Source organism: Lycium barbarum, chromosome 2 (assembly GCF_019175385.1).
Source record: "Lycium barbarum isolate Lr01 chromosome 2, ASM1917538v2, whole genome shotgun sequence".
NCBI lineage: Eukaryota > Viridiplantae > Streptophyta > Magnoliopsida > Solanales > Solanaceae > Lycium > Lycium barbarum.
In genome coordinates this window covers 339,354-353,562 of record NC_083338.1, presented here as the reverse complement: position 1 = coordinate 353,562, position 14,209 = coordinate 339,354, and the positions used below count along the sequence as shown (strand labels likewise).

General features: G+C 34.9%; 1 protein-coding gene across 1 annotated transcript; it reads left to right on the top strand.

Moving 5' to 3' along the window:
* The first annotated feature begins 7,236 nt into the window (after window positions 1–7,236).
* On the top strand, window positions 7,237–12,219 carry LOC132624903 (putative late blight resistance protein homolog R1A-3). Its single transcript, XM_060339661.1, has 3 exons — window positions 7,237–7,529; window positions 8,285–11,861; window positions 11,962–12,219. Exon 2 carries the CDS (start codon window positions 8,304–8,306, stop codon window positions 11,823–11,825), a length of 3,522 nt encoding a protein of 1,173 aa, XP_060195644.1. The 5' UTR covers window positions 7,237–7,529; window positions 8,285–8,303; the 3' UTR covers window positions 11,826–11,861; window positions 11,962–12,219.
* The last annotated feature ends 1,990 nt before the right edge of the window (window positions 12,220–14,209 follow it).

Here is a 14,209-nt window from a genome sequence, read left to right as displayed (position 1 = left end):
TGTATGTCAGTTTAATCGAGTAAATATCTCAAAAGGTTACTCAACTTTGAGAAATTATGCAGCAAAGACATTCAGCTCTGTTTTGTATAAATACAATGTCATCAAAACAATATAACATGGCAAAATAAATTAATTTTGTATGTCATGTAGACATGAGCTTATGTAAAACAAAATTAACCAAGACCCATATCTTATTAATTTTTTTTGTCTAATTAAAAGCATACTGTTATATTTTGAACTACGTTTTTTCGAATCTACATATCAAAAAGTTAAAATTTTTGAGACTAGACATTTTCACTAATTTATTTTTTTTCTGAATCAGGCTCCTCTACATGTGAAGCTGATTCTTTTACATATTTAAACCAACATGGATCTATTTAATTTATATTGTTCTGTGTTTTCAAAGTTGTAATCACCTTGTCTCTATATCTTGACCTGAATAAGTGAATATTATCTCATAGAATAGTTAACCAAAGACAAAAAAAATTACAACCCTACAATGGTTTCGAAGCCATTTTTTGCACGGATTGCCCTTCTTTTGGGGTGGTCTTTAAATTTTGCGCTTCATATTTGTGTTCTTTAAGTTTTGCCCTTCGCTTGGATACCTGAGGTTCTGGGTTCGAACCCCCGCTCAGGCATAAAATAAAAAAATAATTTCGCAAGGCAGGGTTGGGGGAGTTATGTCGGATCCGACATACAATCCTTAAGGAAAAACTAAAGTTATGCCGGAGGGGGCAGACTTTGCCTTGAGACATATATATATATATATATATATATATTTACTTTTCAAGGCAAACTTTTAATTATGCCTTAAGGAAAAGTTTCGTCTTATGGGGCATGCTTTTAGTTATGCCTTAACTAAAAGTTTGCCCATAAAATATAACTAAAAGTATGCCCCATAAGGCCGAACTTTTCCTTAAAGCATAACTAAAAGTTTGCCTTAAGGAAAAGTTCTGCCTTATGAGGCATACTTTTGGTTATGCCTTAATTAAAATCTGCCTCATAAGGCATAGTTCTTTAAGGAAAAGTTTTGCCCCATAAGTCATAACTAAACTATGCCTTGAGGAAAAGTTATGCCCCCTCCGGCATAACTTTAGTAATTCTTTCACAAGTTTATGCCGGTGGGGGCATACTTTTAATGGGCAAACTTTTATGCCGGACCCGGCATAAACTTATGAAGGAATTATCAAAGTTATGCCGGACCCGGCATAAACTTATGAAGGAATTATCAAAGTTATGCCGGACCCGGCATACTTATGCCAAGTCTGCCCATAAGGCATAAGTATGCCGGGTCCGGCATAACTTTGGTAATTCCTTCACAAGTGTATGCCGGTGGAGGCATAACGAAATTTAAACTCTGTTTTGCGATTTTGTTTTAAAATTTTGACTGTGTGTGGGTTCGAACCTGGAACCCATGGGTTTTAGCCGAAGGGCAAAATTTAAAGATTTCAAATATGAGGGACAAAATTTAAAGACCACCCCAAAAGAAGGGCAATTCTGCGAATTGCCATTTCGAAGCTAGCAAGTAACTGTCAGATCGAGGGCAATTTGCACGATTGCCCTTTTTCGAGGGTAGTCTTTAAATTTTGACCCTCAAATTGCTGGTCTTAATTTTTGACCTTCGTCTAAAACCCCCTGAATTCCTAGTTCGAACCCCCGCTCAGTCAAAAATTAAAAGAAAATTCACAAGACAGTTTGCCTTCAGGCATAAGGCAAACTTTGCCTTGAATTTTTTTTTTAACTTTTGACTGGGCAGGGTTCGAACCCGAAACCTTAGAAGGCCAAAAAAAAAAAAAAACTGTCCAAGAAGCTAAGACAAAGTGACAAAATGAAAAATGGTATAACAAATTGAGACATACAAAAAACTGAAATTTGAGCAGTATTGAAAATAAATTAATTTAGCAGCGTAAGAAATCATATCAAAATATAGCAGCGTTTATGCTTTTAATTTTGTTTTAATCAGATAAAAAAATTAATAAGATATGGGTCTTCTTTAATTTTGTTTATTTGTGGGGTCCATGTGTACATGATATGAAAAATTAATTTATTTTGCCATGTTACATTGTTTTGTGGGGTCCATGACGCAATTCTGGGATGTTAAGAACATATAACCCATTGGTTTCTAAAGGTAAGATGTATGTTAATAAAGAAGAATGAAGGAGACAGATTCTTGTAATTTGCTTAAAGATATTGTGGTGTAGTCAAGTCTACATTGTGCTTTGGTGTCTTCTATATCGTCTTATAAATCTTGAGCTCTTCCTTTGGTAAAAAGTTAAGGAGGTCTTATGTTTGATATCTTTTGCTTGCTAAGAAGCTGCACTTTAATGATGTTGTCTTGAACTGGTAAGATATAATGTATCCTTGAAGAATAATGTTGTTGTTATCTTGAACCGGTGTTGTAGACACATTGTAGTTATTGTTGACCACTATTTTGTAGTTTTGCTACTATATATTAGATACAATTTTTTTGCAGTTATGGAAATGCAGTTAAAGCACTTTATGCTACTATTATTTTTGGATATGGTTGAAGCCACTTTTGCTGTTACTGTTGGATGCCGTCAAAGCCATTTTTGTGCCCTTTGGTGGAGGTTGTTGAAAACATTTTGGCTGCTGTGATATTAGGTTAGTTGACATGTTTACTATCCATTAATGGGTACTCCAGTGATATGTAACTCAATTCTCTTTTTAGTTTATTAGCACATCAATGTCCATTGCAACTTGATTGTTGAGATATTTTTCAGTGTTAAGAGTTATTGTCGTCACATTTTTAAAGTTTTAAATTTTTGAACTTTATTCTGTTTGTGATATTGGCACTACTGTTCGATCACGTTATTAGAATACTGGCATTTGATCCAAATTCATATTGAAGGTGTTTTTGGTAAAGGCTGCTCAGAAGAAAGCTAATCACAGCAAGAAAAATGTTTCAGCTATTGGCTAATCTATAAATAGTAATATAAATAGTACTCCTATGTATGTAAATGTTGAACAATGTAAATGTCCACTTCAGCATCCAATAGTATGATATTCCCATGAATGTATTTAAAGAATACTTTGGCAACTATATTACATTCAGGATCCTATTATTGTGTACTGAAATGTGTGTATATATGCAGCAATTAGTATATCATGGTGTTTGTATCTGAATGCACGATAGTGTGACACTTATCGTAGCATTTTTTTTCTTTGTAAAATGTAGTGTAAGGTGTCAAGACTCGTATTTAATTATCAAATGAATATTTTAAGAACAAATAGAAAACCAAGTCATCATCCAGCATTACTTATCTAGTCTTTTTTTAAAAGCTCCCACCCACCCACTTTTCATATTTTAAAATTATAAATTTCATATTTCCGTTCTTCTCGCTTAATCTTCTCTTTCATTTATTAATGGAATTTTGCAATTTCATCATATTTGCATTGTTCATGGCAGTCTGTTAAAATAAAGAATCTTTTGAAACAACACGAAACGCAAGACCAATAATACCGCACTAGCCAAAATTTACCCCTAATTAAATTTTATTTTTTTCTGAGTTACCTCTTTTCTAGAAATACTACTTAATTATTCTTGATTATATAAATAAAGATAGTTTTGAAAGAATAAGATTAATTTCTTGTTAAAATTTTAAAGCATCGTTTATTTTGAAACAAAATGAAAAACTTAAAATGTCATTTATTTAAAAACGGAGGGAGTATATCAATTTCTCAGGATTTAGAGAACTCAACTTTAAGGAAATCGAAAATGTGTTTTTTTTAGTGATTATTGCAGTAATTCCTTAGTTAGCAAACCTCAATAATTAGGTGGAGTGCATGTGCTTTTCACTTAGGTTTAATTTTCTTTTCCAACTTGAAATAATAAAATTAGAAAGCTTTAACTACTCTGATTTGAGTAATAGAGACGAGAAGTCTTTTTTATTAAAATCATTTGCATTAGTTGTCTTGGTGCATACACAATACTACTATTATAATATATACATGAATTGGCACAAGACCCCATTAAAATAATCTCTGTTCCTTTTGTCAATGCCAACTCCTTACAATCTTAAAGTGTGAACTCGTACAATAATTAATATGTAGTACTCATTAATTAATTAAATATTAAATAAAGAGGAAGAAACTGAAACCTGTAATCAGTTTTTGGATTTTTCCTTTGCCATTAAGTGAGCTGCTGCATTTCCCCCCCTAAAGTTGTGTCAGATCAGCACTTGTCTCCGGGGGCGGAGCCAATGTATTGATTATGGGTTCGGTCGAAATTAATAACTATTGCCCCAGATGCTATATTTTTCTCAGTAAATTTATTGAATATATATAAATTATTAATCTAGAATTCAATAACTTAAAAGAACTAAAATCTTCAATTCATAACCTTTAAATCTTGTCTTCGCCTCTGTGTGTCTCACCTGGAGCATTAGAAAGGTCTCAACCAATCCAAGTTTATCAAAGTCAAAAAATAATCAACTTATAACCTATTTAGCCAAGCTTATTTTGATCCAAAAGTTTTTTTTTTTAACAAGCGCTTATTTTAAAAAAATGAGGTGTTTGGCCAAGCTTTTGGGAGAAAATAAATGCTTCTGTAAAGTAGCAGAAGTTATTTTTCAGAAGCTAAAAAAAAACTGTCCAAATGTACTTTTTTAAAAGATACTTTTGAAAAAATATACACTTAGAAACTGTTTGAATATGATTTGAAACCAGAAATGAAATCATGTTTGGATATATAATTTGAATTTCTTAAGTTATATTTTTCTTAGGTGGCATAGCCTGGGAGGTCTGTGTATTTGTCCAGTTTTGTCAAGTCGATGTTCGTACTTTCCGACGTAATCAAACCATATATTTTAAACCCCTCTAATACTATGTGTCGCTCACTTTGACACGAAGGACACATCAGATCCACCTAGATAAATTGATGCCATATCATCATTTAATTTATAAAATTACAACTTTTATGAAGGAAAAAAGAAAAACCAATTTTATCCCTTTTTCTTAGGGAAAAAAAAAAAAACTCAAACCTTTCTCTTCTCTCACCACGGCACCACCACACACCACTGCTCCTTCCTCCTTCATCACCATTTCTAAAGTCCTTTATTGTGGCCTATATTGCACAGATGTCTGAATTTGAATTCCAAAATATCCAATATTTAACAAATAGAATTAACCAAAATCAGATCTTTACAAAAATGAAAATACCATTTCAGTGCTTTGGCGGAAATCAGGGTAGCCTTTTTAACATAAGACATGACCGACAATGTTTCTTGCTTTTTTAATCCTTAAATACAATCCTGGGACAATCCAGTGCAAGTATGAAGAAGATCCAGATGGAAATGGGCGAGGGGTCACGAAGAAGAAGAACGTGGGATGGGGTTGGAATAATTTTTTTTTTTTTTTGCTTAATTTTTTTTCTTTTTGAAATATTTAATTTTTAATCATAATTATCACATTCACTCTCTTAATACGTGTGTATCTCACGCATTTTGTCCAGCTCAGCACTATTAATGTCACATATGCTTGGTCAATAGTCAAATGAGTTTAAAATAGGACTGGACATAAATATCGAAAATTGAAAAATCGAACTGAATCGAATCGAAACTTCAACAAACCGAACTAGTTTGGTTCTGTGTTTGGTGTCCATCATCAAAATACTGAAATCGAAATAGCTGAATCGAAGTTTGATAAAATTGAACCGAAAAATCGAACGCGCACCGAGATTTAATACATTACTCAAAAAAATTAAAATAGTCCAGACCCATTAAGTTTAAAGCAAAAAAAAAAAAATTCAATTGTAATAAGTCTTCTTTTGCATTTATATCTCTAATTTTTCACTTCAATTGAAAAAATTAAATATCCTTAACAAAGAAAAGTAACTAGGATATCTCTTTAGGATTAATGTATATGCTTTATGTATTTTCTTAATTATTCTTAATGTATGTATATAACACCTAGTAATCCTATGTCATGATTATAGTTTTCTGTTCTTGTGTATCCTGTTTGTTTGATTTTGATTTTAATTTATCAGTTTTATGTTTTATTGTTTTTGAGAATATGAATTAGTGTCAATGAAATCGCTTCTAATATTATATTAAAAAAAACGAATTGAAAAAATCAAAACCGAACCGAACCGAACCGAACTTTAAAAAATCGAAACCGAAAGAATCGAACCGAACTAGTTTGGTTCGTTGTTTGGTGTCCACCTTCAAAAAATCGAACCCGAAATAGCTAAATCGAAGTTTGATAAAACCGAACCGAAAAACTAAACGCCCACCCCTAGTTTAAAATGCTCAGTTAGCAAACTCGTAAGTACGAATACCAACATGATAAAATTAGATAAGTATCGGGCCTCTTAGGCTATTCCGCCTTTTTTTTATAGACATAAAAAACCTCACAAGTTGTGAAAACTATTAAAATTTCTCCAATTTTTATATAATTTTATCAAACGAACAAGTCATAGTTCATAACCTATTTAATGCGCTACTCTATAGCATCTTTATTGATGGTAATTGAAGTTACCTCTGTTGTTAAAAATGGCATTATGCCAACTGAAAATAAAAAATAGTAGTATTTTCCTTACAAATTACAACGATCGCTCCAAATATGTCTCCAATACAACTAAAAAAATTATGTTGCAATCTTTCTTCGGGGAGTACCAAGGTGAGGGAGGAGAGGGTCTGGAAGAGCCGAGAAGAAGGGGACGTCCCATGAAAAAGATGATAGGTGGCCAGCACAATTTAGCTTCCTTTTACTTTTTGCTTTTCTTTTATTATTTTTCTTCATTATTTTAAACAAAAATTTTCTGTCAAAGCTAGGTAGCTATTTTTCATTAGATGTTTTGTCAAAATGTTGAGCATGAGTAGCGCACATTTGTTTTGTTTTTTCATTCAGTCACAAGCGGCTTAATAGCATTGGCGGAATCAGAATTTTTATCGAGGGTTCAAAATATAAAAAAATAAATATACGAAGAAGTATAAGGGGTTCAACATCTATTATATATACATAAAAAATAATTTTAACCTTATAAAAATAGTATTTTTTCAGCCGAAAGAGTTCGAATGAACACTCTCGGCATCGTGTGGCTCCGCCACTGCTTAATAGCACAGTTTGGATGAGGTTAGAGCGTCTGATAGAAACAAGGCTAAGTTGGAGAGCTAAAATACAAAAATATTGACAAGTTTAGCGGGCTGTTCACGTAAATGACCTTAAATATTCTTTTTAGTATATGCATTAAAAAATTAAATCAATATTTACTTTGATGTTCTTATCTAGAGTTGAAGCTATCCTGCTTTAGATCATTTGGAATAATTTAGGGGCAAAATTGGTCATTTTCCCTTACTAAAGCAATTGATTGATTAAAAAGGACCACCTTGCTCCCAAGTCTCTTGTTCATTTTGTTACTTTTGTGTTGACCAAATATAAATGCTCAGCAAGGAAACAGCCAGTAGGAATCTTGGCAAAAATCTAAGTATAGTATAGATCAAACTTGCTACTTCTTCTTACAAGTTTTTGCATCACTCTTGCATCTTTCTGGTCTTAAAAGGAAGAACACTGTAAGTTCTTTTTTCCTTTTTTTTTAATTAATAAAGATTCACTTGAATCCTTACATGAATCAGTACTGAAAGTGAGTTTATGTTAATGTTTGTGTCTATGTTGTGAAAATTCCAAAACTAATACTGATTGAACGTATCTTCCTCTGCATGTTTTTTCCCACATACTTAATAGGGAAATAAGGAATGATCACCAGACTGTCCATAAACTGCAATTGAACTCAATGATAGTGTATGATTTGACTTATGGCTTGTTGGTCAACTTGAATAAATAGTTTTCTAAGTAAAATCAGTTAATTGTATAAATTCACTTTGTTTAGATTAACAACTTGTAACTAGTCTAAGCTGAAAGCTACATTTTTATTTTCTTGCAAATGGAAAAGGTGAAAGGCTATACCAAGAAGGAAAGAAGGATTCATCTGGAAATAGAAGAAATAAGTTTTATATCAAAAGAAAAAGTTTAAGGGATCCTTTCTAGTTTTATGTTTTTGCACATATCATAGAGTGAAGTATGATCACTTTCTGTACAAATAAAAGAAAAATACTCTATTTTCTAGTTGATGCACCAAAACAAAATAAAAGCAGAAACTTATCCTCTATTTTCTCCTTCAATAGTTTTCTGTTAGAGTCAGTTACAATATGTGCTGCAACAAGAGGAAAAGTGTGATCAACTTATACAAATATTCTGTGATAAGGTTGTAAATTAAATCTCATGTTTGGTCCTAGAATGTGATTTGTTTAAATCTCTCTACTTTCAGAGATCTCTACACATCCTCCATGTCTGAGGACAATTCCCGTGGAAAACAAATGTCTGGAATAGAGAGGAGATTTCTCGATACCTTTTTGTTTTGGGCAACTCAAAAAGGGAGGATTAAGGACGGGAAGTTGCTAGGACACGGAGTGCAAGTCGGAGATACTGTTTCGGGGCCAAGGGCAGACTTATCTTCTGCTGAAGTCAAAGAAGGTTATGAGTTTCTCCTTTCGCTGGTTCCAGGAAGGTGGCCTTTACCAAATTTATGCTGTCCATTGTTTCAGAAGTTCATCGAGTACATCCTTCAGAATGTGAAGGATCTTTTCATTAACAAGAAGGAGCTGGACAAGTTTGTTCATCTGAAGAAAGAGTTCCAAATCCTTGAAGAAAGTCTAAAGTATCTCAAAACCTTCCTCAATTTCATAAAAGATGCAAGCATGGAACTAGAGAAATCCAAAATTCTCTTTAATCATGTGGAGGTTGTCACTCGCAATGCTGCTTACATCTGTTACCTATGTCATGTGGAAGAAATAGACGAAGACATGGCATCTCACTTGAGATTTAAAATCTCAAACGTTTTGCAAGAGATCAAGCCCATTAAGCCTCAAATTGCGAAAATTTATACAGGAGCACTAAGAGGTTTAGTTAAATCTCAAATCCTGTATAACCGAGGTGTGATCGAATTTGTTGAAGGTTTTGTTCATTTTCTCTTCAAGGATCTGTATGGTGAGGCATGTTCCTTGATGCTTCCTCTAAAAGAAGATCAACTCGGGAGCTTTCTCCAATCATCAAAGCAATTGGTAACTTTGCTCATTTATCCGCCTGAAGATCTATGTGTTGATCAAGGGAAATTACGTGATGTACTTACTTGTGTTGAAGGTCTGATTGGTGAGGTAGCATATGCTGCTTACTCTCTCTCCATTGACAAAGCAGCAGAAGTTACCTTTGTATGCTCTGACTTGTTAAAAAAGATTGACCTTGTCATGGCAGACCTAAAAGACCTGATTATGGAAGCTCCATTGTCACCAAACTGTAATTTCCCAAGGACAAATGGATCAGGCTTTATTAAGTCGCTCTTATGCTATCTGAAAGAGTTGCTGCAAGATGGAAAGTATGATTCTGTTGTCAAGCACCTTATTGCAGAAGCTCAAAAGGAGTTTGCTTTCATAGGATCCTTTTTGGAGAGAGTTGAGAAGAAGAAACACGAGTTTGAGGAAGTGAAAAAACACGATCTTTGGACAAAAGTCATATCTCTTGCATACCAGGCAGAATGCGTAATTGATTGCCTGGTTACCGGAGATTATCCTGCTTGGTATCTACATTTGTTATGTAAGATCACAACAGAAACTAAGCTTGTCAAGGATCATTTAAAAGAGTTCCATGCTACGATTGTGCGAGAAGTTGAAGTCCCTATCGAAGAACAAGCACCGAATCCTGTCAGACAATTAGTTGAGACTACACAACTTGATGAGGTAGTGGTGGGTTTTGATAAAGAGGCTGACTTTCTAATCAACCGGCTCACTAGAGGACCAAAGGACTTGGATATTGTGTCTATTGTAGGGATGCCTGGTCTTGGAAAGACTACACTAGCAAAGAAAGTTTATCATGATGAAAACATAAGGCACCATTTCGACGTCCAAGCTATGTGTTGTGTTTCCCAAGCTTATGACAGGAGAAAGTTGTTGCTCGGAATTTTGAATCAAGTTAAAAGTTCCAATCAGAAAAATGAGAAAAATCCAGCAGATTCTTTGCGGAAATTTTTAATGAGGAAGAGGTACCTTCTCTACATTGATGACATATGGAGTGTTGACACATGGGAAGACTTGAGAGGATGTTTCCCGGATGATCAAAATGGAAGCAGGATTTTACTAACTAGCCGACTCAGAAATGTGGCTTCAGATATTAACCCTGATAGAGAACCTCTTCAACTTCGTTTTCTTTTCGAAAATGAAAGTTGGGAATTAATGAAAATCAAGCTGTTCAAGGAACAAACTTGCCCACCAGACCTATCTAAAGTAGGAGAAAGCATCGCGAGAAAGTGTCAAGGACTACCTCTTCTTGTGATTTTGGTAGCTGGAGTTTTGTCCGGAATAAGCGAAAATGAGGAAAGTTGGAGAAGAATCATGGAGAGTATAAACTTAGATACCGTCACTAGTGCAAAAGAGTGCTTGGATGTAATAGAATTGAGCTACAATCATTTGCCAGATAACCTCAAGCCCTGCCTTCTTTATTTTGCATCATTTCGGGAGGATGAAGAAATTTCATTCTCAAACTTGGCGTGGTTATGGAGTATTGAGGGATTGGTGCCAAACATAGAGGCAGAGACTGTAGAGCTTGCCGCTGAAAGATTACTAAATGATCTCATTGGTAGAAGCTTGATTATGGTGAGCAAGAAAAGGTCCACTGGAGGAATCAGAACATGTCACATTCATGATATGTTGCACGATTTTTGTGTGACAAAAGCTAAGGAAGAGAAGTTCATGCAGATAACAAGCTCCGGGAAAACTGATTTGTCTAGTTCCTTTTATGACCACCGGAGGCTTTGCATTCATCATAGCCTTTATTGGGCCGGGAGGATTGGAAACCTGCAAGTTCGGTCTGCGTTCTTCAGACCCCCAAAATCTGGCTGCCAGGAATTTTTTGATCTCGAGAACTTTAAACTTCTAAGAGTTCTACAAATGGAATGTGCCGTGTCGGAAAGTTCATTCCAGAGATCAAAAGAGCTGATTCATATGAAGTACTTAGGAATCAAAGGCTATGTGGAATCTATGCCACCGTGGGTATCAAATCTTTCAAACCTTGAGGTATTGCTTGTAATAACAGTAGGCAGTGGTACAATATTGCCGATGTCCATCTGGAATATGCCAAGGTTAAAGCATGTCCATGTAGAACCGGTTGCATCTTTTGATGGACGCATTCCTCGCAAATCGACAAACTTTTGTTGCATAGAGACCTTGGCCACAGTGTCTCTCACTAATAAGCTAGCAGCCTATATGATCAAGCAGGCAACCAAACTGCGAAAGCTCAAGTGCCACTGTAAAGAACCTCTCCAACTCAAATTAGATGCTCTTCAACTTGAATCACTCAGTGTGAATGGAATGATCTTGGAATTCAGCTTGCCCTCGAGACTAACTAAGCTAACTCTATCAGATGTTTTGTTGCCACAAAGTGAAATATCTAAGATCGGGAGATTACAAAAATTAGTGGTTCTCAAGTTGGAGCATAGAGCATTTGAGGAGAAAAATTGGGATATTATAGATGACGACTTTCCGACCCTCAAGGTTCTTAAATTGAGGTCCCTCAGAATTACAGAATGGAATGCCTCCGATGGTTGCTTTCCCGAACTCGAACAGCTTCTGGTAGAAAGCTGCTTTCATCTTCAAGAAATCCCTTCTGCTATTGGAGACATTTTAAGCCTAAAGATGATTGAAGTGAAACGATGTGGTGAGTCACTTGAAAAATCAGTCAAGAAAATTCAGGAAGAGCAAGAAGAGATCGGAAACGAAGAGCTCAAGGTCCTTATTTATCAATTAGATTCGTCAGCCTGATGTGTGTATGAAAAGCTGCAGCAACTGGTTCAACAGGTAACTGACTCAAGCTTATTTGCGTTATCTCTTGATCGTGCACACTTAGCCTTTTAAATCTTAGTAAAGCATATTTGAGAAGTATTTCTTCGTTGTGCAGAGATGAAAGATTGTGATTGAAAGAGGCGATATGGAGCTTCGGCATAGCCATGGCTGATCTTACGGAACCAGTGATTCTCTTAAGCTGTTTCCTTTGTTCATTATGCACAATAACATATCCAGCTAGATAGAAACTGGGGAAGTTGAAGACATTTTTATTTTTCGATTTGTGTTTGTACTTCAAATAATTTCTTTGGATGGATCCATTGCATTGACAAATCAAACATTATTTCTTTCTATGATATTTTATATGTCCAGATATTGATAGTCGGTGAAGAAGTTAATTACTTCTTTCGCAGGAAAGATGAGATAAATTCATGGCATGATGGGTTAGTAATAGCTAGCTCAAATAAGACGATAATCTTTTTAGGACGGAGGGAGTACTAATTGTTAATTACGTAATGTTGAGTCTGTTCAATTACCTGCCATTATTATACTCTTCAAAACCAATATAAAATTCAGTTTACTTCAAATTAATGTTACGCATTTACTTTTCCTAATAAAGTCTCATTCATAAAGAGATTAACAGCCCACTACTATCTCCCATCAATAAAGAGATAATGCCTAATCTGCTGCTTTATCTCTTTTTTCTTTTTCTTTTTCCTGTTTTCCTTTTTATTCCCCCTTATAATCTGATTCTTCTTTCCCTTATCTATAAAAATCTTTATTTATTGCTATAATAAAGTAGAGGAATGAAAAGTTGTGAGGATAATTCTTAATGAAAAGCTACAGTACATGAGTATAATAAAAGGCCAACCGATGGTCATGCATTTGCAAAATTATTAGTACCCATGGTATATTCTCAGGTTTTAAGAAGCTATTCTTTTAGAGTTTATTTTTGGTCTCTGCTGTTTTTATCAAGTTTAATTTAGGAAACTGCCGAAGGGATTCAAAGCAGCGTTATCACTATATTATCAGGTTATGTGAGATAAAGACCCTACTACAACTTTCTTTCGTTTTTATTATGTTATGGCTATCTGAAAAGGTATCACGTTTCTCTTTCTTCCATTGATTTTGTTTTTTTATTAGAGCTTAATTTCTCAAGTTACATAAATCATCTTACGGTTTTGGCAGGAAATTTATTGTAGATAATTATGGTGAATCAAATCTGATAATTTTTATGTTTTCCTCCTTTTCTTATTGCATCGATACAACAATTATAGTGGCGTAGCCAGAAATTCAAACAAGGAAATTCAAAAGAAAAACTGCGTCAAAAGTTTGTGGTTCAATTGAACCCCCACTTATCATGCTATATCCGCCACTGCTTGGACCATGTCTTTGCTACTGGTGGGTTAGCAGGTAAAATCTGGAACTATTTTGCCAATGCCCAAGGCATCTGTATCCTTAACATGAATCTTCATAATATCCTGAAGCAATGGCGGTGTGGGCAGCCTAGGAATGTAGTCGATAAATTCATTATGCTGATCACTCTTAGTGTTATTTGTTGGGATCTATGGAAAGCTATATGTGCAAAAAGATACGGACATAAATCCACAACTGCAGCAAGACTGAAACAGCATATCCTCTTCCAGGTAAAGGTGTCTATTGGGAAAAAGTTCAGCAGAATGTAACTTGAATGGGGTTGGAACAGAGTCTGCAATATAGCTGAAACATAAAAACCTCGAAGAGACTCGTGGAAACTCAACACCGATGACAGCTTTTATGTTTAGACAAAGGGAGGCCGGAGCTGGAGGAGTTGTTAGGAATGGAAATGGCAATCTGATCATGACTGTGGAGATAAGACTCACAGCTATTGGTGCAGAACTGCAGATGATAGAGGGCAAGTGCAAAGTGCCATGGAAACTACAAAAAGATGTGAAGATTATTCAAGAGAAAGTTCACCAAAGAGGCATTCAGATTATACATTGCTTTAGGAAGCAAATCAGGTAGCAGACTCACTAGCAAAAGATGCAACTTGCCTCACCTGGACTGCTACCTTTTTCCAAGAATCTGATCTCCCCATGGAGACTAGTATTTTGATCCTCCATGGGCTATCTAATTATGGCCTCAATGAGAGACTTCCTTATTAACATAAAGTGATGGAGATAAGGGGGTCCTCTCCTTACAGAAGAAATGCTGTCTATTATTGGCAAAGTTTCATGCTTTATGAAGTATTGGTTAATGCACAACTTAAAATAGGTCTTAGGACCAGCATAAACGTAAGTGTGATATGTTTACGACTTGTATTATTTATTTTTTGAGGTCTTGGTGGTATTTTCCTCCTTGTACTATCTTTTTGGATTATTAAT